General features: G+C 50.3%; 2 protein-coding genes across 14 annotated transcripts in view; both read right to left on the bottom strand.

Annotated features, from left to right (window-relative positions):
• Positions 1-7: 7 nt before the first annotated feature.
• Pomt1 (protein O-mannosyltransferase 1) lies at positions 8-18,570 on the bottom strand. Of its 4 annotated transcripts, none has more exons than XM_057754744.1 (20): positions 18,438-18,570; positions 17,698-17,849; positions 15,996-16,102; positions 15,810-15,860; positions 14,324-14,470; positions 12,285-12,396; positions 11,829-11,894; positions 11,647-11,740; positions 11,230-11,385; positions 9,785-9,915; positions 9,109-9,204; positions 7,776-7,868; positions 6,776-6,872; positions 4,755-4,847; positions 4,457-4,574; positions 3,985-4,082; positions 3,339-3,452; positions 2,282-2,408; positions 1,470-1,647; positions 8-765 (listed from the first exon to the last, which is right to left on the bottom strand). In XM_057754744.1, exons 1-20 carry the CDS (start codon positions 18,471-18,473, stop codon positions 591-593), a joined length of 2,241 nt encoding a protein of 746 aa, XP_057610727.1. In that variant the 5' UTR covers positions 18,474-18,570; the 3' UTR covers positions 8-590. The 4 variants fall into 4 exon arrangements, with proteins under 4 accessions (XP_057610727.1, XP_057610729.1, XP_057610728.1 ...); XM_057754746.1 differs by lacking the exon at positions 18,438-18,570 and adding an exon at positions 18,371-18,411; XM_057754745.1 differs by lacking the exon at positions 18,438-18,570 and adding an exon at positions 18,005-18,078.
• Positions 18,571-22,384: 3,814 nt separating this feature from the next.
• Positions 22,385-27,596, bottom strand: part of Prrc2b (proline rich coiled-coil 2B) — an 80,061-nt gene continuing 74,849 nt past the window's right edge. For 7 of the 10 annotated variants that reach the window (XM_057754709.1, XM_057754714.1, XM_057754718.1 and 4 more), the window contains 3 exons: positions 27,357-27,438; positions 26,744-26,809; positions 22,385-26,147 (listed from right to left, as the gene is read on the bottom strand). In XM_057754709.1, the coding sequence (XP_057610692.1) occupies positions 26,016-26,147; positions 26,744-26,809; positions 27,357-27,438 (280 nt within the window). In that variant the 3' untranslated portion in view covers positions 22,385-26,015. The remainder of the gene's footprint in view (positions 26,148-26,743; positions 26,810-27,356; positions 27,439-27,596) is intronic. The other 3 variants (XM_057754716.1, XM_057754717.1, XM_057754719.1) reach the window with 1 other exon arrangement.

Genomic DNA, 27,596 nt, shown 5'->3' with positions numbered 1-27,596 from the left:
ATGGTTATCAATGTGTTCCTTTTTATTTACATTAGGAAAGGCAAATTCAAGGCAAAGAAGTGTATGGATGACATCTTGGCTGTGGAAGACAGGTGAAGACACTTGGTGGAATCCCCCAGAAGGGGTTTTTAAAATACAGATCAGTGAGGAGTCTTGGTATTAATGCGCTGTCAGATTTCCATGTAGGCTTTACAAAGGTCGGCTGTGCCTGCAGACAGTGAGTTGTTTGGGGTGACTGCAGGCCTTGTAAAAGGCAGGGGGCTTAGCCCACAGCTGGGGAAGCTCAGGCTCATCAGGAGTCCTGTCCCTAGCCCGGGGCTCCTGCCCGCATTGGTGTTCTTACATTGGCAGCTCAAATACTGGCTGGGTCAGAGTTGGGCCTCATAGGTGATGCTGTGGCAGGGCATACTCTTCACTGTGTGAAGAGGAAAAAAATCACTTCTGAGGAGAAACCAGCGAACAGGGCTCTTCAGTTAATCCCTGGAGTCCTTCCTAGACCCAGCCAGTCCTGCCTGCTGAGGCCTCTGCTGGTGGGAGACGAAGACATTTTTGAGATCCTGTTCTGCATGCTTGTCTTCGTGCTCTCGTTCTTAGTACTTCCGGATCAGAATGTCCCAGCTGTCTTTCCAGCGAAGGGCCCGGAGTTCTCCTGGTGAGAGTGACGTGTCTCCATAGGTTAGTGGACGTAGCATATTGGACACATGGCATGCAGAGGAATACCAGGCCACAACCAGGGCACTGAAGACATTCCTCTGCAGCTGGGACCTGTGGGCAGCAGGGTGAGCGAGGTTAGAGCATCTGGCTTACCTCCCCACAGCAACCCTGCCCAACCATCTCCCAGGAACCTGCTGTCTATCTGCTGACACCTGTGGACTTCACCTGTGTGTTCTTAGGCCTCCCCTGCTTCTCTGTGCCCCCACCAGCCCTTATCTGTCTGGACACATTGCACATAACCCTCATCACTGCTTCTGGGATTTACCATGACTCTACCCACAATGCCAGCTGTGTGCCTCACGCCCTCCACATCAAGGCCCTCTGCTCCAAACCTACGCTTTCTTTTTTCTTTTTGATATTTTTTAAAACAGTGTTTCTCTGTGTAACAGCCTTGGCTGTCTTGGAATTTACCAGGCTGGCCTCGAACTCACAGATATCCACCTGCCTCTGCCTCCCAAGTGCTGGGATTAAAGGCGTGCGCCACCACCGCCCGGCTTCTTTTTGATTTTTTTTAAAACAGTGTTTCTCTGTGAAACAGCCTCGGCTGTCTTGGAATTTACCAGGCAGGCCTCAAACTCACAGAGATCTGCCTGTCCTTGCCTCCCAAATGCTGAGATTAAAGGCATGTGCCACCACACCATGTCAACCATAGGCTTTCTGCCTGCCACATCTCCCCAGTCTGGGCAGTGAGCCTCTGCTGTCCTGGAATGCTGGTCTGCAGGTGGTGAAGCCTCTCTCAGGCCCACTGCCCGCACCTGCACAGGTGGTCACTGACGTGCTGCAGGACAATCGGAAGCAGCAGGATCTGGAAGGTGAGTGCCGGCAGGTAGTGGTAGAGGAAGAGCATCCTCTCCATCAGGAAGAAGGGCAGGTAGTTGAACGCCCAGCCACCAGTACACAGGGCTCCAGCTAGCACCCAATGGGACCAGGCACCTGTGGAAGAGTGTATCTCAGCGGCACTGCCACTGGGTTAGTCATGGGCTCACTCCTGTCACATACTGTCCTCAGCTCCTCACCCTCCCAACCCCCAGGACCAAGTGGACTGATCCATGACGCTGCTCTTTCCTTCCTAGGTCCTGACAGCTCCTCTGCAAGGCCGCAGGCCTCGAGTGAGGCCAGGCCCAGTCTTACAAGGTCCCCTGCCAGCCTTAGCTCAAGACCAGTGTAAAGACAGGCTGCTCTCATCTGAGAATTCTGCTCTCGGCTCACATTTGTGACCAGCCGAGAATCGGAGTAAAAGTCAGGAGAAAGGAGGGGCCATGTTTTCTGGGCTGGAGGTTACAGGGCGATGGTAAGCCAGTGCTGAAGTTTTCTTTCCAAATGCAATTTCTGTCAGCTGTTCACAACCACAGCCCCCAAGCCTCTTGCTGACAGCTGTGCCTGCTGGCAACCCAGAACTAAGCCTCTGTCCCCTGCACTCTCTGCTAAACAAGTCTCAACTGTGGTGTGGAACTTAACTACAACAGGTTTTTTTCAGGGCCCCTACCTGCAAAAACAGGAGCCCCAGGGCCTTGGGTCCTAGTAGCTGGCTGTCACCTGTACATCCATCCTATGAGGAGACACTAACCCTTAGGGAGGTCCCAGATACTCCTTCGCCGGCGGAGCAGGTACCAGAGGAAGAGTAGGATGTAGGCCACTGTGGCAAGGCTGGCTGAAGCCCAGATCACGATGTTTCCAAGCAAGTGGATCTGAGCCTGAAAGACAGGGAGCCGCTTACTACCTGTCCCTCATCCAAAGAGGACGACAATGGCCATGAGAGAAACCAGATGGACTTCAGCAGTCCAAAACCACACAGGTGCATCTGGAACTCTAGCCTGTACACATCTGGACGAACTTTCCAGCCACTCTTCTAGACATGCACTAGGGTTCTCAATCTTGTTTGTCAAAACTGAAATTAGGAGTAATGGATCTGGAAGTGTGCGCATGCTGAGCACACAGATCTACCCGCAGCCCCAATTCATGTGAGACTCTCCTAGGTAGCCTAGCCTGGCCCCATATATACGATCCTTGTCTCAAACATGCCTGGCTTGGGACTACTCTTTTAACAACACAGTTATTCACAGGAAGGTCATACCTGGAAAGAGATTTCAGTTTGCACACACACAGCTATGGGGCAGCCCTGGGACTTACTTCATATGCCATCTATGGTGACTGCCCTCAGTTCCACTGTGTGTGTGTGTGTCGGGGAGGTCTTAGCGTTTACTCCCTAGGTGACTCTGTGCCCAGCTCTGCCTCCATGCAGCCCCATGCTCCTTCCATTCTGCCGTGGCAGAGGTGACATAACCAGGGCCATAACGTAACATATATAACATACATTACACCCATAACGTACATAACATAGCCAGTACCAGCCAGCTTAGCAGTTGGACGGTGCAGGGAAACACTGCTATAAACGGTCTTGACAGGAGTGAAGCGGCAGTGGGCGTCCACAAAGGCTAACCGGGGGATTCTCTCAATCTCTCAACAGATTGCACGAAAGCGAGGCCTTGCTCTTTGGCAATGAGCAGTCCAGGCCTCAGACTGCCCAGTAATCACCCTCCCACACCAAAAAAAAAAAAAAATACCTTGGAGAAACCCCAGGACACCTTCAAGAACTCGGCCAGGACTCACACATGCTTGCTTACACTGGTCCTGGGATGTAGCCAGTAGGCGATGTTGGTGTCCAGGGTGACCCACTCCAGCGGGGTGGAGCTGTACTTGTGTTCTGAATCCTCATTCTTCAGTGTCAGCATCTTCCACTGCCACAGAACAGAGCACAGGTTGCAGAGGATGGCCACGCCTCCAGCTGCCACGATGTCAGTGTGTGACGACACCACTGTCCCTTGCATGTCAACTGCTGCCCAGACTAAGCTCACTTGGCAAATGCTGCAGGAGGGCCCTGGGTGAACACTAAGCTGGGCTATGGGCTCAGGGCTGACTTCATGGATGAGCACTTACTCTGCAGGCTAAGAGACAGGAGTCATGCCATGGACTCTCTGAGACTGCCTGACTTTAGACTAGTTGAATGTAGCCCATTTTGACCTGATGGGAGGCCTTAAGACACCCTGACATTATTGCAATGTCGCACTGATGCAGAAACCCCTTGCTCCTGACTACTGGGTGCAGGTTCACGGAGCCTGCAGAAGGGAGAGACACTCATTCTGCTACAGAGTCTCAAGTTCCAGGTTGGAGGACTTTGAACTTCAGAACTTGGCAGCGCGCAGTGCCTTCATGGGCAGAAATTGGCTTCTGCCGCTGACCAAGGATGGCGCCCCTTCAGCTACTTGTCACCTGCAGTTCGGAGAATCTGGCCATGAAGCTGAGGTTCCTGCTGATATCAACCTGGGTGGGCGAGTGCAGCTCCAGTTCCCTCTCCTCCTGTTCTTGGCCTGAGAGTGAACGCCACGGAAGAGACACAGGCTGAAGCGCTGAGGACAGAGGCTGCCCCAGGTCTTTCCAATAACCCACAAGGACACCTCACCCGACTGTTATGGTTCCACTTGGTTTCCACCACACCCTGAACTCCCCTGCCAAGTCGGGACCAGTGACCCCCAGGAAGCATGAGTTCCATTCTCCCCAAGTCGGGACCAGTGACCCCCGGAAGCATGGGTTCCATTCTCCCAATTGTCCTCATGTAATGATGGGTCAGTACAAGGGTTGTACTCCGGTCCCTCCAAACCAAAAGTGTTGTTTTGGTATTTCCTTGAGTGCCACAAGCTCCACAGACAACCAGATGTCATGACCCAGGACTTCACCAACTCACTTTGGCCATACCGGTGCTCCTCCACATTCCACACCATGCTCTCGTGGTGGCCCCGTGACTTCTCCCCAACCACCTCCAATTGCCGAAACCCCCAGTCAGGGAGGTGAGCCCCGCTGAGCTAGCAAAACCAAGAAAGGGAATGAGCGTGATGGGGCTGGCTAACCGCAGGGCTGTGTCAGCAGATCCCGCCCCAGGTCTTCCCAGGATTCTTGGCCACTGCGTGAACTGTAAGCACAGGATGACTCTCATTACATGGCCTGTCTGTGTGAGCACAGGCCGACCAGGAGCTGCCCTTCACCTTCAAGACAGCGGACGTGTTCACATGCACGAAGCGCACTTCCGACAGGATAGTCTTCCAGGTATCCCGGCTGGACTCTCTGTTCACAATGTCCTGCAGAGAGAGATCTTATCAGCCTGGGGGCTGGCAGTGGAGCACTGGCTTAGCATTTGTGAGGCCCATCCCCAGCACCACACACCAAGGATAAAACCAAATATGTCTAGTCATAGCATCCTTTTCAGATTGCCTTAAATGATCAGCTAAAGACCAGACACCTACCGCTTCTCGGCGTTTTGTCTTAGTTAAGACCAATCACACAGCTATGAAACCAGTGTGGGTCTCATACAAAGGAAGCACACTAGGTAGTCCTTGGCCTTGGTGCCATGGGTACTCCATGGCCCCCACAAGCCCTCACAATACAGCATGTGGGCCAGTCCCTGTCTGAGGCTGTAGAAATGGCACTTCCCACAGACACTCAAAAGCCATCTAGTCAGTCACAAGATGACTCAGAACTCTAACCCAAACAGGGAGTTTCTTAGACTTTATCTGGCCAGTATACGGTGGTTCTAGAGGTCAGGACCACACTGCCCGCAAGACTGGCCCAGGAGGATCCTGGACCTGGCAGCACTTTGCCTGTTACAGTCTGATATGCTAGAGCCTCAACTGTGACTCATCATGAGAACCAAACATCTCAAGAGGCTGAGCGGGGCAAGGCATCCTGGAGCACCGAGTGGGTAGCCATTCCTGAACTTGCTCCCCTTATCTGGGATCTGTTTGACCTGTAGCAAGTGGTACTCAAAGGGCTGTCAGGAAGTGGGCAGGGGAGGGGATCAGTGGCGGAGTCATTAATAGCACAGTAGCAGGGAGGTCAGGGAGATTCAGCGCCATTCCTACTGAGACGGCTTCCCATAGAAGGGGCGCAGGACTGTCCCCAGGCAGAGCAGCTCAGGAAAGGCTGGAGAACAGAAGGGCCATGAGTACGCACGGCACAGACAAGGGGAAAACAGCAGAGATGTGCCAGATACATCTAAGAAAAGTCCTCAGACAGCTTTGCCGAGGGAGCTGGCAAGGGGTGCCTTATCAAATTGGCATGGAACTCCCTAGGGAGGGAAGCTGAGTGACCAGGGCTGCTGCAGTCAATCGGAAGCTAGGGCAGCAGGACCTCTCCTAGGCAATGGCCCAGGACTGCAATGGTTAGTACTCAAGTCTGCGGGTCCAGAACACTTTTTGTACAGCAACTTTCCTAGGAGACCTGACTGTAAGGGGAGCAAGTGACCACCACCAGAAGGGAAGGTGAATGCAGGCCACTGTCTCAGTAAAATCACCCTCTGATGGCCAAGTCCTTCACCAGGCAACTTCTAGGGCTCCTATTAACTCCTGAGAATTGGCTGAGAAGCTTCCCTTGGGTCACAAGGTGGTTGGGGCTCTGGTCTGTGGTGACAGGGTGTCCTAATCAGCTTTAATTGTCAATGTGACACAGAGTCATCTGAGAAGGGAGGCTCAACTGAGGAGCTGCCCATATGGGACTGTCGTGTTGGTCTGTAGCCTTGATGGTTAACAGGAGAAGGCCCAGTGCACTGTGGTGTATGGTTCCCTGGGCAGGTGGTCCCGGGCGGTACACGAGCTGGCTAAGCATTGATATGAGTGAGCCAGGAACAACAGTCCTCTGGTTCCTGCTGTGCTTCTGCCCTGACTGCCCTCCTAAGCTGGTCCTGGTCATGGTGCTTGGCACAAGAGAATGAAACTAGGGCAGCAGGTGAGCAAATGAGCAGGCCAGGAAGCAGCTCCAGCTGCAGCCCCTGACCCCGAAGGCCTCACAGACCAGTCACAGCCCCTGGAACTTTCCTCTCCATCCCTGAGATACTGAAGACTCTAGACCCGATGAAAGGACTGCTCCCCATGGCAACATCTCAGGCTTGATTTGTGAATAGCAGCTCCTACCCCATTGGCATCTGAACGCATTATCCAAAGGGGCATTTGGGGTACTCCGAGGTAGAAATAGTTGTACTCACTAGCCAGCCAGCACTCCACATGGAACTCACCAGCTTCCAGAGGTTCTGGGCAGGCATGGAGATGTTATAGTCGATGTAACAGGAGACTTCTTGAGAATGGGGACTCAGAGGGGCTGCAACATCGTGCCTGGAAGAGCAGAGAGCAGAGCTGCCCCAAGTGTCACAGCGTGAAGAGGTGCTTTCAGTGCAAAGCTGGCTCTGCCTGCCGAGGTTGGGGAAGCTGCTGGAAAGGTGGATCCCACAGAGGCCACTCCTCCAGGGAAAGGGCATCTGAAGTGGACACAGCCTGGACTCATCTAAGAACAGCGTCTCAACTGGCAGCCTGTGCAGATGGGACTGTACTGTTGGCCAGAGCTGATGTAAAACCATCGATGGGTGTCATTCACTTTTTGGACAGGTGAAGCAAATCTCAGAGAAAAGATGGCTGCCACAGGGATTGGAAGTCCTAAGTCTAAGAACTAAGTCACTGGCCTGGCAGAACTTAGAAACGCAGTACTGTCAGCCTTGGGCCAGCAAGTACAGAGTAGTTTCATGCTAGGAGAGCAGGCTCTTGGTGTGATTCAGCCTTAGTGGCCAGAAGTAGCCTGTCACTGGCCACTCAGGCAGGAGTCACTTCACAGGATGCGCCGGGTGCCCCGTGGAGTCAGACAGCAGCACACAGGCTGTGGACGATGGGACAGTACCCAGGCAGAACTTCTGGTATGGTGACCTCAGCAACAGTCCAGAAGAAAAGTGAGTGTGGCAGCCCAGAGATGCTGTGTTTGCTTTACTGCAGGACTAGCAGGGAGGCCAAATGCCCAGGGTGACACAAGTCAGGGTCACCAGGAGCCTCAGGAGAGCTGAGGGAGTCACTAGAGAGGGAGGGCTGTGGGCAGAGAGTGAGGAACTCCACTCTGTCTTCTCAAGGGCCCAGTGCGGCCTCAGTGGAGTAAGGCAGAGGTAGGAAGCCAGGATGCAGGAAGCAGGCTGAGTGGGGTGGTGAGAGGGAGAGAGGAGACATCCTGACAGAGCAAGCATGGCGAGCACTCACGTGTTAAGGAGGCGGGTGGTCATGCCATGAACGAGCTGTACAATGTCTCCATGGCGAACAGGCCTGGGGGGGTTGTTTACCACCAGCTGGTGTCTAGGAAGACAGCACTGTCAGGATGCCACCCAGCCCAGTGCCCTCTTACCATAGACTCCCTGGGAATGCCAAGGCTCCAGTCTCCCAGCAGACACTGGGCAATGTGCACCCCAATGTATGCATACCTTGTGTGAGGTGACTTTGTATAGAATCAAGGCACTTATGTTTCCTCTAACGCTTCTTAACCTAAGGTCACTTTCCAAATTGACAAATGTGACTCCATTTGTCATTGCCACATTTGCACCCCCCCAATCCTTATGTTGACATATTCTTTTTGATACCCCCAAATAAACAAACAAACAAACAAATAAATAAATACATTAAGAAGCTTATAATCTCAGCATTTGAAGGCTGAGGAAAGGGGATTGGGAATCTGAAGCAAGGCTATAAGGAGAGATGTCTTAAAAAGATAGAAAAAGAAAACACACCAAACCCAAACAAACAAAAAAGCCACCCATAGCCAGGTGGTAGTACAGGCCTTTAATCTCTGTGAGTTCAAGGCCAGCCTGGTCTATAAGAGCTAGTTCCAGGACAGGCTCCAAAGCAACACAGAGAAACCCTTTCTCAAAAAAACTAAAAAAGGCCACCCAACCCCTCAGACCATATCAAGTCCCCAGCAGTGATCAGGGAAGCCTCACTCACTGCAGTTGGTTTACACATAGACATGCAAACCAAGCCAGCAACCATGTACGGGTGGATACGGTGATGGGAGAGGAGGGTACACCTTCAAATGGACTGGCCTAGGAGGCCTCCCCAGGGATCCAGCCCTCACATTCCTGAACATGCAAGAACGGTGAGTGCAGAGATGGCAAAGGACCTGGTGATGGTAAGCGTGTGCCACTGGAAGCTATGACACTCATTTGTAGGGACAGAGGACCTGGTCTAGGGCTTCTTAGAGGCTGCGATGCTGGAATGGTCAGTGAGGGTGGAAGCTCATGAACAGGTAGACTGCCTTGGCTAGACAGAGGCTCAGTGCAGAAGGGCTCCTACACAAGGCCTTCCTCAGGGGAGCAGATGTGGAAGGCACTGGAGCGACTGGGCCCCGTTACAACTAAGAGATGCTGAGGAGGTCATTGAGGACCCAGAGCAGGCCCTGGCCTTGCACTAACAGCTCACAAATTAACAGGCACATACTCTAGCTCTAAGGCTGGTCTCTCAGGGAGCACCCAGGAAGGGGAGGCCCAGGATGCAGCAGAACAATCTGTCCAGTTGTGCTGTGAGCTGCTGGAACCACACTCACCTCCCAGGGTCCTTTACAATCCACCAGTTATTGATGTCTTTGAAGGGGTAACAGGTCACCTGTTGCTGGTGGGAGCTGCCACGGCCATTCTCATATCTGTGTGAGATGCCAACAAAGAATGCACCTGAAGCAGGCAGCCGAGATGCACGGGCTGCTCTGTTCTGCCTTGCTTTCTGCAGAGACCACCCAGCCTGATGCATCACTCAATCATACAGCCTCTCTCAGAGACCAGAGGACATAGAAAACACAACACTACTGTCAGGCAGAGCTGCTCAGAGGTCCCTGCAGGACACAAGATATGTCATAGCCCAGCCGGGCGGTGGTGGTGCACGCCTTTAATCCCAGCACTCGGGAGGCAGAGGCAGGCGGATCTCTGTGAGTTCGAGACCAGCCTGGTCTACAAGAGCTAGTTCCAGGACAGGCTCCAAAACCACAGAGAAACCCTGTCTCGAAAAAACCAAAAAAAAAAAAAGATATGTCATAGCCCTTCTATTGTTCTATTGTGCCACACTGGGCACCACAGATATCGTGATCCTGGGCCCTGGGCCCTGCTGCTTCTGCCCCTGTAGACTTAGAAACTGATAACTCTTAATATAAGCAAACTGGGAGAAAACAAAACATTTTGTGATTAGTAAATCAATTTGTAACTGCAAATTAAAATGATCACTTTCCTTACATCATGGGGTAGGTGTCCTTGTGGGAATGAAGCCAGCAGGGCAAGGGTTTGCCGAAGACACTCTTCAGAGTGACCTGGGAACCAAAGGCCACCTCCAGGGGCTGGCCCTGGGTGATGCGGGCTAGCCCTCCCTAAGACAAATAGAAAAGATCTCAGGTGAGCTCAAGAGACGAACTATCCTCCTACCCTATGGGTCCCGGATGGAGAGAGGTGTCAGGCTCATGGTGGCCCCTTTACTGTGGAGCCATCTCATTGGACCGAGACCAGCAATTCTCAACTGGCCTTGATGACAGGTGGGGTAGTGGTAAATACGGTCATAGAATCAGCTGTAACTAACTCTGTAGGCTTGGGTCCTACTGAATTACAAACTGTGAGGTGTGTGTGTTCCCTGGTGGGCATTCAGGTGACCTGTCCACACATTCCTTTTTATTTTTTCCTTCATTTTTTTGAGATAGGGTTTTTCTGTAGCTTTGGAGCCTGTCCTGGGAACTTGCTCTATAGACCAGGCTGGCCTCAAACTCAACAGAAATCCGTTTGCCTCTGCCTCCGGAGTGCTGGGATTATAGGCGTGCGCCACCACCGCCCGGCTTGCACATTCCTTTTACAGGTGTTGTGTGTGAGCCAAGCAGCTGTGTCCAAGAGCTGAGGAGAGGAGACCAAGCTGTGGTGACATGCACATTCTCAGCAGAGCCAGGATGCCTGAGCCGGCCTGCTCAAGGCTATACTCCTCACCACGCTTGGTGCATTTTATAACCTAGAACCCTTTATTTGAAATGTTGGAACCAGAGGTGTTCCAGTTTGGGGGGGTGGCGGGGTTTGAGGCCACCCACAATCTGAAAGTCTAAAATGCAAAATGATCCGCAATCCAAAGCTGTCTGAGTGTCCTGCTATCACTCAAGAGGCTCTGGAGATGGGAACATGCTGATTTCAGACTTCCATGCTAGAGATGTACACCCTGATACATCTGCAGTCAGAATGTCACACTCCAGGCCCGAGTCTATCTCAGGAGGCGGTTAACTGCAAGCCAGATTAAGAGAGGCGACCTCACTTGTTCCCACAGTCTGTACTTCAGAACTCTTCTGGATCACTCGGCACTGATCACTTGACTCTACTGCTCACTCAACACTTTATTTTTATCTATCTATCTATCTATCTATCTATCTATCTATCTATCTATCTATCTATCTAATTACCTACCTACCTATTTATCTATCTATCTACTCATTTATTTTGCTTTTAGGGTCTTGTATAGAGCCCTGGCTGGCCTGGACCCATGGTGACCCACCTACTGCTTCCTCCTGGGGGCTACAAGAACCACCCAGGCTGGATCTGATCCTCCTGGGGGCTACAAGAACCGCCCAGGCTGGATCTGACCATGCTTAGACAGACACACTGAGCCTCTGACTGTCTTTGTTCTGAAGCGACCTGGACATCATTTTTCTTACCTCCAGGCTGGCTTGGAAGGCGCTGGACATGATTTGGTCATGGGGCCCAGAGCGATAGAGCAGCATTAGGTGGACATAGAAGAACAGTAAGTACAGGAAAACCGGGATGACCAGCAGGGCCACTACCCTGGCGAGCAAGTGACCGAGCACGCAGATCTGCCAGGGGAGGAGAGGAAAGGTCTCCTGTCTGCGGAGCAGCAGGACCATTTTCAGACACCACATGCAGGCTTAGGGAAAGTCGCTGAGAAGCTTCACTTCCCAGGCAGACACTAGAGGAGGCACATAGGTGAGCAGGATCACTGCCTCCTGCTCCTGAAGCCCCAAGGATCCACCCTTTGAGCCAGCAGCTCCCTAGGACAGTTTTATACCCCAACCCCACACACAGCAGACTCACGTGACACTGACAGGACCACCTACATTTGACAAGGTCTGGTCTCCAATCAGGTTCCAGGCATGCACAGCTGCGATGCTGAGCACAAGCAAGTAGGTAAAAATTCCCATGTATTTGATACTGAAAAAGACAGAAATGAGAGAAGGTTATAAGACAGAAAACCCCATAGACAGGAAGAATACTGTCCAAGTCAGGGGCTCTAACTCACCCAACCGAGCAGGAACAAGAGACCCCGGTCAGCGTCAGCCACAGCCACCAGCGCAGTGAGAAAGGGCTGCAATAAGAACAGAAGGACAAGGAAGCATTCACAAGACTCATCTGACACTCAGGGCAGGCATGTTTCTCTGAGAGGTCGAGGTTGCCCAGCCCTGGCACCAGCCACATAAAAAGAACCCACCTCCCAGTCTGGGGCTCAAAAGGATTTTTCTTTTTGTCAAGACAAACTTTACTGTGGGTCAAAGTTAAAAAGGGTGTCATTATAAGTCATGGGCTCAGGGCCGACCCACAGAATTAGGTAATCAAAAGGCATTCTGCAAGCAGCTCCTCAAGATTCAAGACACTAGCAGTGGCCCAGAGCTGGCGCACTCTGGAGGCTGAGGTGGAGGGGCTGCTCAGCTAGGCGCCACAGCCAGACCCTCGCCAGAGGCCTGCCTCACTTGCCTACCTGCGTGCCTGGGAGTTGAAAAACTTCAGATAGGACAGCACAGCCAAGAGGTTAAAGAATATCAGTAAGGACTCCAACAGCATGAGCCTGGACTGAGTGAGCAGCGCGTTTTCTGTTACAGAGATGAACAGCTGTCAGTGTTGAGCGGCACATGCACAGGAGAGGCAGACAGCTGTCTCCATGGAGACTGGACTGAGGACCCCTCTGAGGACGCCAGTCCATGCACAGGAGAGGCAGACAGCTGTCTCCATGGAGACTGGACTGAGGACCCCTCTGAGGACGCCAGTCCATGCATGCTCAAGCCCAGTTTGCACAAAGACATATATCTGCATATAACCTTTCACCTCTCCTGCTGCATATTTTAAATCATTTACGAATCACCCAAACGCCTATATAATAACATATAAATGGCACCTAGTTAATGTACTGTCTTTTAAGGGAAAAACAAGGGGGAAAAAATCTTCTTTTTTATATGTTTATATGCATGAGTGGTCTGCCTATATGTACATATGTGTTCCATATGTATGTTCCTAGTATCAATGAAAATCAAAAGAGGGCATTGGATCCCCTGGAACTGGAGTTATAGATGGCTGTAAGCCACTATTTGGATGATAGGAACTAAACTCAGGACCTCTGTAAAATTAGTAAATGCCCTTAACATCTAAGCCACCTTTCCAGTCCCCAAGAAAAAAAGCCTTTACAGCCTTGATGCAGAAGGGAGTTTTGAAAAAATTTTGAGAAGAACTCTTGGTATATAGCCCAGGCTGACCTCAAACTCAAGAGTCTTCCACATCAGCCTTCCAGGTGCCAGGGTTCCAGACTCAGCAAGAACCAGTATGGCATAGTTTTGCTTTTGCATTGGGGATGAACCCAGGGCTCATAAGTGACAGGCAAGTGATTGATCACTGTGTTACATCACCAAGCTCAGGGTTATTTTCTTTAGGTATTAAAATGTTTTTAAAAATTGTGTGTGTAGCCGGGCGGTGGTGGCGCACGCCTTTAATCCCAGCACTCGGGAGGCAGAGGCAGGCGGATCTCTGTGAGTTCGAGGCCAGCCTGGTCTACAAAGGGAGTTCCAGGACAGGCTCTAAAGCTACAGAGAAACCCTGTCTCAAAAAACCAAAAAAAAAAAAAAAAAAAAAAAATTGTGTGTGTAGCCGGGCGGTGGTGGCGCACACCTTTAATCCCAGCACTCGGGAGGCAGAGGCAGGCAGATCTCTGTGAGTTAGAGACCAGCCTGGTCTACAGAGCTAGTTCCAGGACAGGCTCCAAAGCCACAGAGAAACCCAGTCTCGGAAAAAAAAAAAAAACCCTGTCTCGAAAAACCAAAAAAGAAAAAATTGTGTGTGTGCCAGGTGGTGCATGCCTTTAATCCCAGCACTTAGGAGGCAGAGGCAGGAGGATCTCTGTGAGTTCGAGGCCAGCCTGGTCTACAAGAGCTAGTTCCAGGATAGGTTCCAAAGCTACAGAGAAACCCTGTCTCAAAAAACAAAACAAAATATTGTGTGTTTATGTGTTTGTGTGTGTGTGCATGTATACTTGTGTGCACGTGTTATACAATGGTGTATATAGGCCCTTGAGCACTGTCTGGTGTCCCACCTCTAATCCAATCCATCATGGCCACATCTCCACTTCTGATAAGAATCTGAGCTCAGCCGGGCGGTGGTGGCGCACGCCTTTAATCCCAGCACTCGGGAGGCAGAGGCAGGCGGATCTCTGTGAGTTTGAGACCAGCCTGGTCTACAAGAGCTAGTTCCAGGACAGGCTCCAAAACCACAGAGAAACCCTGTCTCAACCCCCCCCCCCAAAAAAAAAAAAGAATCTGAGCTCATAGTTCATCAATCTACATCAGAGGGCAGCCCAGAAGTGTGGGTCTTGTGGAGGCAAATCTGGAACTGGATGAAGCAGATGTATGCACGAGGGCAGGGCACTCTCTAACACCAGGCCTTCTAGCCTTGTGGTGAAATGCCACAAAATGTTTGCTTTTTTTTCCTGTACTCTGCCCAAGGCAGGCAGGCAGGCAGGAACCAAAGGCTTACCAATGAGCATCAACAGGGCGGCTCCCATGGCGGTACAGTGGGAAAAGTGGAGCTCCAACACTATCTGGTAGGCCATGGGTACTGACAGGGCCCCAGCAAGGGCTGGCAGCAGGCGCAAGGACCATACCGGCACGTTACTGCTGTATTCTGGAAAGGGAATCACACAGCAGAACTGAGAGCATGCATACTAACACACGGCAGCTCACAGACTCTGAAATGAAACAACCAAGGGTGGAAACATGGGGTAAAGTCTTTAAAATGAGTGCTGGGATTTTTGTGGTGGGTGGTTTTTAGAGACAGGGTCTCACCATTGGGCACACTGATGCAACCTTAAATCCCAGCACTTGAGAGGCAGAGGCAGGAGGATTGACGTGAGTTTGAGGCCAGCCTGGTCTACATAGTTCCAAACCAGCCAAGATTACATCATAAAATCCCATCTCAGAAAAAAATCAAGTTTCTCAAGCTCCCGAGTTCTGGTGTTGTCCTGCCTCAGCCCCTCTGCGCAGGCAGGACGCACGCATTAACTACCGTGTGTCCACTATTCTGAAACCAGCTTTACACAGTCAAGAGACCAGCTCTCACCATGCATAGGAATGATGAGTAAGGATCCTGGAATTAATGGAGACTTAGTATATTTACCCCAAGTAGCTCTAAAAGTGTTGTGGCCACATAAAAGTTCACACGTAGAAAAGGCAGTGGCTACCCAACCCACAGGACACATGCACGGAGCCAGGGATCAGCGATTACCATCACAGAACATTCAAACTTTAACCAGACTTTTCTCTTTTAAATTTTTTTTACATATTTTATGTATATGGGTGCTTCTGTTTGTTTTCTTTTTTCCCCAAAGTTTCTCTGTATAGCACTCCTGGCTGTCCTGGAACTCACTTTGTAGACCGGGCTGGTTTCAAACTTAAGAGGTTCACCTGCTTCTGCCTCCCGAGTGCTGGGATGAAAGGCGTGCGCCACCACTGCCCAGCTACCTATACGGACCTGCATATATGACTGTATATGCCTGGTCAAAAGAAGTCGTCAAGTCCCCTGGAACTGGATACAGATAAGGTTGTGAGCCCCCATGTGGGTGCTGGGAATTGAACCCTGGATCTCTGGAAGAACAGGTTCTTAACTGCTGAGCCCTCTCTCTAGCCCCTTTAAACAAAGTTTTCTTTTTCTTTTTTTTTTTTTTTTTTTTGGTTTTTCGAGACAGGGTTTCTCTGTGATTTTGGAGCCTGTCCTGATCCGCCCACCTCTGCCTCCCGAGTGCTGGGATTAAAGGTGTGCGCCACCACCGCCCGGCTCCTGATTTTTTTTTTTTTTTTTTGAGAAAGGTTTTTCACTGTACTAGCCCTAGCTATCCTGGAACTCAATCCAAATAATCAATCATACCCTGGTTCAGATTAATAAATAGCAATTGTCGGTTCTTATAAAAGGTGTCATGTCTCCATTATTTTATGTGTAGATTAATAAGGAAAGTTAAAATCATTACCTGCTCCAATTCGGTTCCACAAAAAGTTACCGTCGAATCCTCCTAAATAACCTAAAACAGAAAATTTGGAATATGGACCAAATAAGGGAAGAAAACAACACACAGAATTTCTGCTCTTGAGAAATTTTACTTGATAAACTTAATATATTTCGGGCTTGAAAGACAATGGCTGTTTCTCTTACCTACCTCCTAAGGCCAATAGCATGTGGCCGAAAGGTGGTCCACTGTCATCCAGAAAGAAGATGCGCTTCATGTAGAAGGAAATGTACTGCCCATAATATACTTCATCAAAGCTAAAAACAAACAAACAAACACTTCAATAGCCAACTAGAAATCTTAGCCATTATTTAAAACTTTTAAAAAATATTTATTTTTTTTTTTTGTTTTTTCGAGACAGGGTTTCTCTGTAGCTTTGGTGCCTGTCCCGGAACTAGCTCTAGACCAGGCTGGCCTCGAACTCCCAGAGATCCGCCTGCCTCTGGCTCCTGAGTGCTGGGATTAAAGGCATGCGCCACCACCGCCCAGCAAATATTTATTTTTTGTTAGGCAGCGGTGGCTCATGCTTTTAATCCCAGCACTCGGCAGGCAGAGGCAGGAGGATCTCTGAGTTCGAGGCCAGCTTGGTCTACAAAAGCTAGTTCTAGGACAGGCTCCAAAGCTACAGGAAAACCATCTTGAAAAACAAACAGGCCGGGCGGTGGTGGCGCACGCCTTTAATCCCAGCACTCGGGAGGCAGAGGCAGGCGGATCTCTGTGAGTTCGAGACCAGCCTGGTCTACAAGAGCTAGTTCCAGGACAGGCTCCAAAACCACAGAGAAACCCTGTCTCGAAAAACCAAAAAAAAAAAAAAAAAAAAAAAAAAAAAAAAAAAAACCAAAAAAAATTTATTTTTAGCTGTGTGGTGGTGGCACAGGCCTTTAATCTCAGCACTGGGGAGCCAAAGGCAGGCAGATCTCTGTGAGTTTGAGGCCAGCCTGGTCTATAGAGTGAGTTCCAGGACACTCAGGGCTATATAGAGAAACCCTATCTTGAAAAGAAAATTCTCATCTTTCAAAAGTATATATTGAATTAATTCAATTATATATATTTAATTAAATGGAATATTATTAGAATATAATGTCTAGGATTTTCTTCAAACTAATCTACTATACTAGAGTTGCTGAGGCTGGGTAATGAATTTATTTGGAGCGGAATCATATTCTACTTGATATCTCTAACAAAGTAAAAGAGAATGTCTGTATTAGTTAATAAACACCCTTTCAATAATAGCTACTTCCCCTTTATGAACAAAACCAGCTCCCTTCCAAATCTATCAAACCTCTACCTTTCAACTTCAGAATGAAAATCAAGGGTGTAAACTAGAATTTCTTCCACTGTTCTTAAGCTTTCCTTACTACATCCGTCCAGGGCAAGACCTAAAGGGATACACTATAGGGGCTGTTCTGGGGGTTCCATCAACACCCACAATGCTTGTGACAGCTACTTGCCTACATGCTAAAACACATCACCGAGCCGGGCGGTGGTGGCGCACGCCTTTAATCCCAGCACTTGGGAGGCAGAGGCAGGTGAATCTCTGTGAGTTCGAGACCAGCCTGGTCTACAGAGCTAGTTCCAGGACAGGCTCCAAAGCCACAGAGAAACCCTGTCTCGAAAAATCAAAAAAAAAAAAAAAAATCACCGAGAAGCCCAGAAGTTCAGGATCTCTCTTCCCTTTGCAGCGTATAGCAAGGTGCTTCAAATCACTAGTTACAATGCCTTTTGAATCATATACTCTCCTCCCCATCAAATCACTAGTTACAATGCCTTTTGAATCATATACTCTCCTCCCCATCAAATCACTAGTTACAATGCCTTTTGAATCACATACTCTCCCCCCCATTCCACTTACACTACAGCCCTTGGGTAGGAGAGTTGCCATAGTCGGGTCAGTAGTCCCAGCCCAGTCAGGGCCACTAAATTCAAGTTGATGTCAGCAGTCACCACTAGAGGCCGCTTCAAAAATCTCAACATTTTGCAGAAAAGCAAGCTTGGGGGGACACCCTGGAAAAGAGAAGAACTCTGATTAAAAGTAAATGGACAGCAGCCCGGAAAGGTTCAAAAGAGACGAAAAGGATCCTGAGTCGGCCTAACTCCGCAATACACCTAGAGAGAATTACAGCATAGGTTAATCAAATCAGGGCTCTTCTAGAACATACCTTTTGGAGGACTCAAGCACAGGGGCCACATAAAGACATTTGTGGGATGAATTCAGGAAACTCAGAACCGGACACTCACTCATTTCTATAAGTCATCCATAAATACCTGCTGGGCACTAGCTAGGAGCGGGGCTGCTAATGAATGATGTGGCCCTCCCGTCATTTCCCAGTGTGGCCGCAAACTAACCCCTACTTTAGGGAGCTCTGGGTACCGTCATAACCCAGTGACCTGGATGGACCTTCCCGTCCTCTCCCGGGGCTTTCCTCTCCTAGTTGCACCTGCCCCGAGCCCCGTTTTTCTCTACAGCTCTGTCCATCAGGAGGCCGCCCTGGAACCGCCCTTGCTGCGCCGGAACATCCACCGACCCTAGCGCCCCCGAGCCGGACCCCTGAGCCCCAGCAGAGCTCTCGAACCGGGCACTCCAAAACGTACTAGCGTTTCTGCGAGTCCTGCAAAGTGGCTCCCCATCTGGGGCCACGCCTGCGAACCGCCTGGCAGGCTCGACCGTTGGGGCTGAGGCCGCTGGACAATCCTCACCGCCCACCGATCGACGCTCAACTAGTCGTTCCTGCGCGGCCCGAGGCACTCAGCGGCGCGCGTGCGCAACAGGAGCTCAGGGCTAGGGGCGCGCATGCGCGGCAGCTCAACCGGCGTGCCGGTGGGAGACTGAGACTATCCCCGCGACGTCTGAGTAGTCCAATAGCGTTTTTGTTTTGTTTTTGTATTTTAAAGCAGTGTTCGCCGGGCGGTGGTGGCGCACGCCTTTAATCCCAGCACTCGGGAGGCAGAGGCAGGCGGATCTCTGGGAGTTCGAGGCCAGCCTGGTCTACAAGAGCTAGTTCCAGGACAGGCTCCAAAGCTACAGAGAAACCCTGTCTCAAAAAAAAGAAAAAAAAAAAAAAAAGTAAAGCAGTGTTCTTTCGCCCACGAACTCATCACGTGCTTAGAGCTCCCCGTTTCGGGTCTCAAGCCGACCCCAGCGTTCTTGTCACGCAGCGCGCTGGCTGAGGAAGGGCACGGGTGTGGGCAGATAGTGGCTGAACGTTTTTTTTTTTTTTTCCTCATCAGCTTTACTCAGACTAGATTGTATCCCCCACCCCACCCCCGGCTCCCCGGTCTCCGACTTAAGTAGCCGAGCATGGCCTTGAGGGTCTGTTTCTACTGCCTCTGCCTCTCCTCTCCAACGTAGGTATTACAAGCATGTCTTTTTAGGTGGGTTCTCGGGATCAAATTCAGGTCCTCATGCTTAGCTGCCAAGCCCTGCCTGTACCTGCCTGTGTAGCCCTGGCTGTCCTAGAACTCGTTCTGTAGACAAGGCTGGCCTCAAAGTGTCTCTTGAGATCCTTAATCATGCTTTTTTTTTTTTGTCAAAATTAATTTTTTTTTTTTCAAGTTAGCTCTTCGCTGTAGGACACCCAGACTGTAGCACTGACTGCAGTCAGTGGTTAAAAACACTTTCTCTTCAGCCTGGTCTACAGAGCTAGTTCCAGGACAGGCTCCAAAACCACAGAGAAACCCTGTCTCAAAAAACCAAAAAAAAAAAAAAAAAAAACACTTTCTCTTTAAGAGGACCTGGGTTTGATGCTCAACACCCACGTGACCGCTCACAACCATTCGTAACTGTAGTTCTAGGGAATCAGGGGATGGGCTCTTCAGACACCAGGGAGGCAAGTGTTATGCAGACACACAAGGGTTATTTAAGGAAGAATGTTAAGAGCTGAGAGGTGGTGGTGCACACCTTTAATCCCAGCACTCGGGAGGCAGAGGCAGGCGGATCTCTGAGTTTGAGGCCAGCCTGGTCTACAGAACGAGTTCTAGGACAGCCAGGGCTACACAGAGAAACCCTGTCTTGAAAAACCATTTTTAAAAACAATGGAGGGAAAGTTTATTCCTAGCTTATCCATGAGAACATGGTCTACCCAAGCTCCTGCAGAGAAAGGGCACTGGGACTTTGGAGAGAGCTCTCTGGGCCCCGGAGGTTTAGTCTGAGCATGTAAACCATGCTGGTGCTTCAAGGCAGCCTGTAGGCACACAGTCTTAAGAGGACCTTATCCTGCCTGCAGGAAACCTGAGCAGTGGACTTGGCTGTAGTTACTACTGCCCAGATGCCTGCCAGTTCTGTAGCAAGTGACTTAAGAGTCTGAAGGATTGGATTCATGTCAACCGCTTTTTTTTTTCTTTCTGAGATATGGTCTCTCTCTGTAACCCTGGCTAGTCTAGAACTCACACTGTGCTTACCAGTGAGTGACCTATGAGTCCACACCATCCCTTTTCAGTAGATAGGGTTAACAAATCACATTTAATAAATAAGGAACCTGTACCAAGGTTAAACATCTTGGTGATGGCGTAGCCAAGTACAACTGCCTGAAACCATCTGAACCCCTGTAACCCTTTTCTGCCCCAGACCTAATCTTTCACAGATGTGCAGTGCACTCCTCCAGTTCCGCCGAAGTCCAGACCGTAGTCAGACAGGGACACAGAGGATGCACATGGTTGGCCCACAGGAAGCACAGGGCTTCTTGGTGCTGCCCATTTTCAAGATACACCTTAGTGGTGCCCCCATGCTCTGGTAGGGAGTCCCCTAGACCCAGGGAAAAGAAAAACAAAACTACCAAGTAGGCTAGGTAATGTCCTTGGATAGACACAGTGATCTGCAACTCCTTCCTTAGTCAACCTTGCCAAAGATCCCAAAGGAAGGACTACCATGTGTTTTAGTGTCTGCTACATCCCTCAAGCCACCTCTGTAAGGACTCATGCAGCACAGGCCTCTGAGGGCACCCTGCACACTTAAATACACCAACATTGTAAGCATTGTGGCTCAGATGGAAAGGGATGCTGCCTGTTGGGGGCCAGAGAATACTGAGTGTCACTCAGGTGGACAGCATTCTGGCAGTCACAGTCACAGTAAGTGTAGCAGCTTAGTCTTGCTCTAGAGAAAGGTTTCCCTAACGCGACAGCCCTGCTCCAGGAGGCCTCCCCAGTGAAGCTGTTGCAGTTTGGCTTACTGTTTTGACTCCAGTATTGACTACTCTGCTCTGCTAGGGCAAGGTTTCCCCAGCTAAAGTCCTGCTGCACTAGGTCTAAGGTCCGGCTAAAGGTCTCACCCAAAGCCGGGTGGTGGTGGCGCACGCCTTTAATCCCAGCACTTGGGAGGCAGAGGCAGGTGGATCTTTGTGAGTTTGAGACCAGCCTGGTCTACAAGAGCTAGTTCCAGGACAGGCTCCAAAACCACAGCGAAACCCTGTCTCGAAAAACCAAAAAAAAAAAAAAAAAAAAAAAAAAAAGGTCTCACCCAAACCTCATTCAAGAGATTTATTGGGAGGGAAGAATCCAGGAGAGTGGCTGCCTCTCCCAGGGTGGAAAACGCACAGTAGCAAAGTGAACAAGTGCAGGGCTTATAGGGCTTCTTAAGGGCAATTTTTCCTGGGAGATTTTTCAGGGTGAGAATTGGTCAGGTTTCAGTCCCTTGATCTCAGATTGGCTAGATCTCTGCTCAGGGATTGGTTGGTTTTCTGCTTATTTGGTTCTGTAGTCAAGGCCAAACTTTTTTTTTTCTTCACTTCCTTTTTAGCTTTTGGCTCTAGTTTTGGGTCCAGGGCATTTCTTTCACTGGACCAAAGTGTGTTCTTTTGGCACTGGTTTCAGGGTGTGTTTCTTTCACTGGCTGATTTGAGGACCAGAGTGTGTTTCTTTGGCTGGCCCTTTTACCCTACAACTTTCCATCCATATTGGAGACATCTTTAGATTCTCATCTTAATGCTTTTTTTTTTTTAAATATATTTTATTATGTATACAATATTCTGTGTGTATGCCTGAAGGCCAGAAGAGGGCGCCAGACCTCTTTACAGATGGTTGTGAGCCACCATGTGGTTGCTGGGAATTGAACTCAGGACCTTTGGAAGAGCAGGCAATGCTCTTAACCACTGAGCCATCTCTCCAGCCCTCATCTTAATGCTTTAAAACAAACAAAAAACAGGACATGTGGGGCAGTGGTGGCGCACGCCTTTAATCCTAGAACTCGGGAGGCAGAGGCAGGCGGACCTCTGCATCTGAAGACAGCCTGGTCAATAGATTGAGTTCCAGGACAGGCTCCAAAAATACAGAGAAACCGTGTAAAAAAAATAGAATAAAAAAAATCCGAAAACAAAAAACCGCCAGCAACAACAAGTACAATTATGGAAGACAAAGAAGCAAAAGTCACATATAAAAGGCCTAGTGTTTCTTTGGAAACCCCCGCCTGGCTGTCTCCCTGGAACCCTACCACAGTGCAGCACTGAGCTAAGACATTTATCTCAGGCACTCCTAGTCTGTAAGCTACGGGAACAGTAGGACTCTTCCACCTTCCCAATGACTAAGAATAAAAGGACACAGTCTGAGAAAGCATGGTTGGCTTTATTTTTTTATACTCTTTTATTTAAATAAGGAGAGTTCTTTCATACGGAAAGAGCTAGTACAATCACATATTTGAAAGGAGAAACAACAGGGACTGAACCGGAGGGAAGGGAAGGTGAATTCACCATTCCATTCCCCATCCGAGGTAAGAGGTTCCCCAAATCACGTCTAAACAAGCTGCACGGTACACCTTTAACATCGTCTGCCCTTTCAAATATCTGGTCTTAGTGAAGACAGAGGAAAGGCCAAAATAAAAGGAAAAAAAGAAAAAAAGACCCTCAAAAAGAACAAAAACCCCCAAATCTTTTTCTACAAAGGGCATGAGGTTGAAAGCTGAGGGCACAGGACCCGTTTCAACAACCGAGGAGTCTTGCACGGAGCCTTCACAGGACTGCTGCTCCAGGACTGTGACATGCCAACAGGGGGCCTGGGGATGAAGCAGGTCTGAAGCAGGTGGAAGCTGCAGGGGTCACGTGCCTGGAAAGTCACCAGTCAGAGCTGGTGGGCCTAGTGGAGAACACAGCCGGTGACGTGCTCATCCCCAACACAGGGCCGCTCTGTTCCAGATAACTTGTCTCAGAGACAACGCACAAAGAAAGCTGACTTTCTGGAAGTGTCCATTTCCCACTCATCAAAGAATACAACGGAAGACACACTTTTGTGCCGTTGGTTGTAAACAAAGCCCAGCAGGCCCTCTAACCCAGGCTTGCATCGCTGGAAATGAGAGCAAATAAACCTGAATACCTGGCAGAGGGGGGACCCAAAGGATGTCGGGAGGGGGTGGGGAAGTGGGCTTAGCCAGAGTTGCCTCATGGCCTCAGCAGGCACTCTTGTGCCCTGAACTCTGAGGTCCAACATTCATGACGCCATCACAGCTCCAGAGGACAGGAGAGTAATGTCGATAGAGATGTCCTGGTAGCTCTAGCAGCAGAAGAGCAACCATGGCTCTAGACATGAACCAGCTTTTCAGAATGTGTGATGCAGCCATTCTTTGTTTGCCCCCTAAGGAATCTAGACCCAGAAGTGTTCTGCAAACTCTGAATTTGAAAATGGTAAACTTGGGAATAAGACAAGGAAAGCAACTGTTAAGAAGCCATCTTCAGCTGAACACACCATCAGGACCGACAGTACTGAAGAGTTCCTGGTTGCCAAGCAGGGATTGCACCATCAGTGGCCCAACAAAGCCACCAGCATTAGGAGGTAACTCCAGTAGGCAGGAGTAAATAATTCTGCCCCACCTCCACTCATCTCAGCAGACAGGTGCTGGGTTTTGCCTGTTCCCATAAAGGCCATGGTAACTAGACAGAACTCCTATGTTTTATCTATGATCTGAAGAGGGGGGTTGAAACCAAAATAAGACCCCAAGTCCTATTATACCTTGAGCTTGGTGCTAAAATCCACATGAAGAGATATTGCACTAAGAACTTGGCTTGACCAGATCGTACGAAGGGCAGGGACGTCTGGAGGCCTGAAGCCTGCCCCCTGTCCCCAGAGTCTGGCTGCAGATGTGCATCTCAGCGGGGAGGAGCCCACAGCTGAGGTCAGAGGCGGGAGCACAACTTCACATGCAATTTCCTGCCTCTCTGCACAGAGCAAGCAGACATCAGATAAACAGAGCAGTGGAACTTTACTTTTTTCTGTTCCATCTAGACCTACAACATCAATACATATAAATAAATTCTAGTGTTTCTTGTTTTTATTTGGGGTGGGAGGCAGGAGGGAAACAGGGCAAGAGAAAGGACTGGAAACAGGCAGCCTCCTAAGTTCCCTTCTCAAACAGGAAGTGCCGTCATTCTGACAGCAGGCTCCTGAAAGGGCACATTCTGAGTTTGTAACAGCGTCCTGGACTGTGAAATTCTGAAGGAGAAAGCGTTTGTTTCTTTTGACACATAACGCCCACCAGCATTAGGGGAGGTGGGTCTAGCCGCATTTCTAAGGACAGGTAAAGGTGACTGTGTGTGGCGTTTACTGAGATTTGGCAGTGGGACAGAGGGCTCAATCACTGGGACAGTAACCAGATACTTCCAGGGTGAAGGGACAGCAGGTGAGGGACAAGGCAGATCTGTGCCAGGGACTCTAAGTGGGCAGTGCTTTTTAGGAAGAGCCGGGACAAAGGCGTGACTAAAGGCTGGAGGGCAGAGGCAAGAAGGGAGAGGAGCTGAGAGCTACAGATGCTTTTCATAGGCCTGCCCTGTCAGGTAACCCTGGGGACGGGCGGACGGGCCCAGACTGTGCTTCTTTCCAGCAACTGGCAAGGCAGCATGCAGATGCAGCCCCCACAGGAGCACCCAAGATGCTTCTGTTCTCACAGCCATGGCAATACAGGCTTGTCCCAGCCCTGCCACCACTGTGAGTTCTGAGGCAGGTGGTCTCCAGCACCCCCAGGTGGGTGATTAATTGGGGATCCCAAAGAGTATCTGAGCAACTTGAAATCCCCCTTCACTTTTCTTTCAGTGATGGGATGATTTCCTTGTTCTTAGTGAGAGCAGAAAGCCCAGCACACAGGCGCTCACAAGGAACCTTCTGCATGGGGTAGTACTAAGAAACCATCCTTTTAGGAAGGCTTCACTGGCTTCTCTGCAGGCCACTGTACCTTGACCTTGCCCAGTTGTCTGAGGATAGGTTACTAGGCAACCTACCCACCCTGCTCTGTTACTGGGAGTGAAGGACACGAGGAATGTCCCATAGCTTTTTCTGTCGCAAACTCTAACAGGTGTCCACCTCTGTCCTACTGGTTTTGGTGATAAGCTGTGAGGGATGGGTAAACAGGGATCCAGAGGGACACAGCAGGAGAGGAAAGGAAGGAAGTGGGGAACACGGCCACTCAGAAGGCTAAGGCATAGAGCCTCAAATGCACAGTCCCCTACTGGGGTCTGTGGTTTGGTCGCCTCTGCCAATGCTGACTGTAACTCCACAATTCCTCTCTGGTCCCCAACACTCAGTGTGTCCACTGACTTCAGAAGGGCCCAGAACAGATAATTCTTATGCTGAAACATCAACTCCAAGCCAGAGGCTGGAAGTGAACTCAGATACCAACCTTATGGCACCGAAGGTAGTAAGGGGCCACCAGATAGACTAGTTACATCCTTAATAACACCAAAGGTCAGCCAACTGTGTGTGTGTGTATGTGTGTGGACACTCTTAAGAATCACCTCTTAAGGTAGCATTGGGACATGTCAAACAGGACAGAGATAAAAGGAGACCACTGGGGACAGCAGAGCAGAGAGGACAGCAAGGAACGTATAAAAGTTCAGCTATACAGACGTAGCATTTTGTTCTTCTTTCCCCTTTGTAAAAACCGTAGCTGCTTTTTAAAACAAAAAGCCTCCAGCTAAAATTAAAATGACCCTGCTGCCAAACCACTGTGCCTGGAGATGGGGCGGGCGGGCAGGTCTGCACTGCGCAGGAGACTCACTCCACAGTCACTGGGCAGAGGGGTGGGGGGGAGGGAGTCTGCTCTTTTGTACCAAAGCAAGCAGGTCGAGGCCATATATCCACGATGCGGGCTGGCTGACGATGGAACTTTCAGGAGCTTTCGGGAGCGGAGAGAGCTCTGTCCAGGCTGGCGGTGGTGCACCACCCGTCCCTGTCAGGGTGAGGCAAAGACGCCAGGCCCCTTCAGGCTTTGCTCTCCTCCACCTTGACCGCCCGGGGCTTGATTGCTCCGGTTCGCTTCATCTGGGAGGTGGCTGAGGAGGCCTCCTGCAGCTTCACGGTTCCCAGGCTGGGTTTCTCATCCACTCGCTTTGCCTTTGGACAGATGGACAGGAAAATCAAAGTGAGTGCAGGGCAAGATGTGTAGAGACCCCTCCCTCCCTGCTCCTGAGTCAGACCAAACGCTACCCGCAAAAGCCCAGGGAGGAGTCTGGTGTGTAGCCAGAACTGCCCTGCCCCTCCCCCAAACAGGCACTGAGTGCATGATTCAGAGGCAGGAAGATTCCCGGGTCTCTACAGAGAATTCAGCAGTAGCATATCCTGGGTGAAGCATTTCTGGTCCCACGGCTGATGGGAAGAACCTTTCTGAATCAGTGTACCCCACGCCCCACTGGCAAGCAAACAGCCCCTTCAGCAGACCACTTATCTGTAGAGGGATAGGGCCAACTTGGAGTTCCCAGATCTTGGCCCATGATTCAGACCCATCCCAAATGCCTCTGAATAACTACATTTCTTTTCCCCAGGTCCCAATTTGATCAAGATTCCCAAGCAGGGTTCCATTTGTCCGCAGCTCTGCACAGTGGAGTGACCACTGCAGGTTTGCTCCTCATTTGGTCTAAATTCTGGGAGGAAACTTTGTTGGGTGGCTTTCTGTCTTTTTGTCAGTGCCAAGGACGGAATCAGGGCCTCACATGTGCTAGGGAGGTGAGAGGGTCAGAAACCGTTCCATAGTAGGAGGTGTGTCCCACCAAGGAATCCTGGGAAAGAGGGGTGAAAAGAGAGCCATCACTCTCACACCTCCACCTGCCAGTGACAAATTTATCAAGCCCCAGCCCAGCTTTACAGAAGGAAGAGAAAAGGGCCTACATGGAAAGACACTGAGGAATCCCCACAGTGGGGGAAGCTGCACCCCAACTATGATCCCACCCAGGCAGACAGAGACATGCTACACCACTCACTAAAGCTAGCACGCACACACACCCCAGCCTCTGAGCTAACCCAGGCCTAAACAGGTCTCCCAGAGCGCCATGACAGCCCCAAATGGCTGGGGATAGTACTCCTTCTGGAGTCACCTCTTGTGGGAACCAGTATCTTCCCTTCTCCGCCGGACAAGGAATGATTCAGATACCCATCAAGAGAAATGCTTTCACCAGAAGGGATTCAGGTGGCCCAGCTCTAAGCAGTAGGGCATATTTCCCTATTTTTATTAAAAAGCATCCATCAGATGGACAGTCCCCTCTCCTATGGCGCTGGGAGACAGGCCTAAGTGTTCAGGGCTGCAGGGTCTGGAAAGCCATCTTCTACCTGTTGAACGTAGTGTCCCTGCACAGAGCCCATGTTAACTGCTGATCCAGAGGCCTTCCCACTGGGGCTAGCAGAGCTAGGCCTGAAAAAACCAAAGGCAGGGTTGAGAATACACACGTGTCACCACAGAGATGGAGTCAAAGCCTAGCAGCAAACAGAGGCAGATCGAGCCAGGGAGGGCTCTCTGGTCAGAGGCCCTAGCAGACAGAAAGCAGAGACCTGAGACAGCTGAGAACACAG

This window comes from Chionomys nivalis, chromosome 22 (assembly GCF_950005125.1).
Source record: "Chionomys nivalis chromosome 22, mChiNiv1.1, whole genome shotgun sequence".
NCBI classification, from domain to species: domain Eukaryota; kingdom Metazoa; phylum Chordata; class Mammalia; order Rodentia; family Cricetidae; genus Chionomys; species Chionomys nivalis.
The sequence above is the reverse complement of the archived record's forward strand: the minus strand, read 5'-3'. Positions and strand labels throughout refer to the sequence as shown.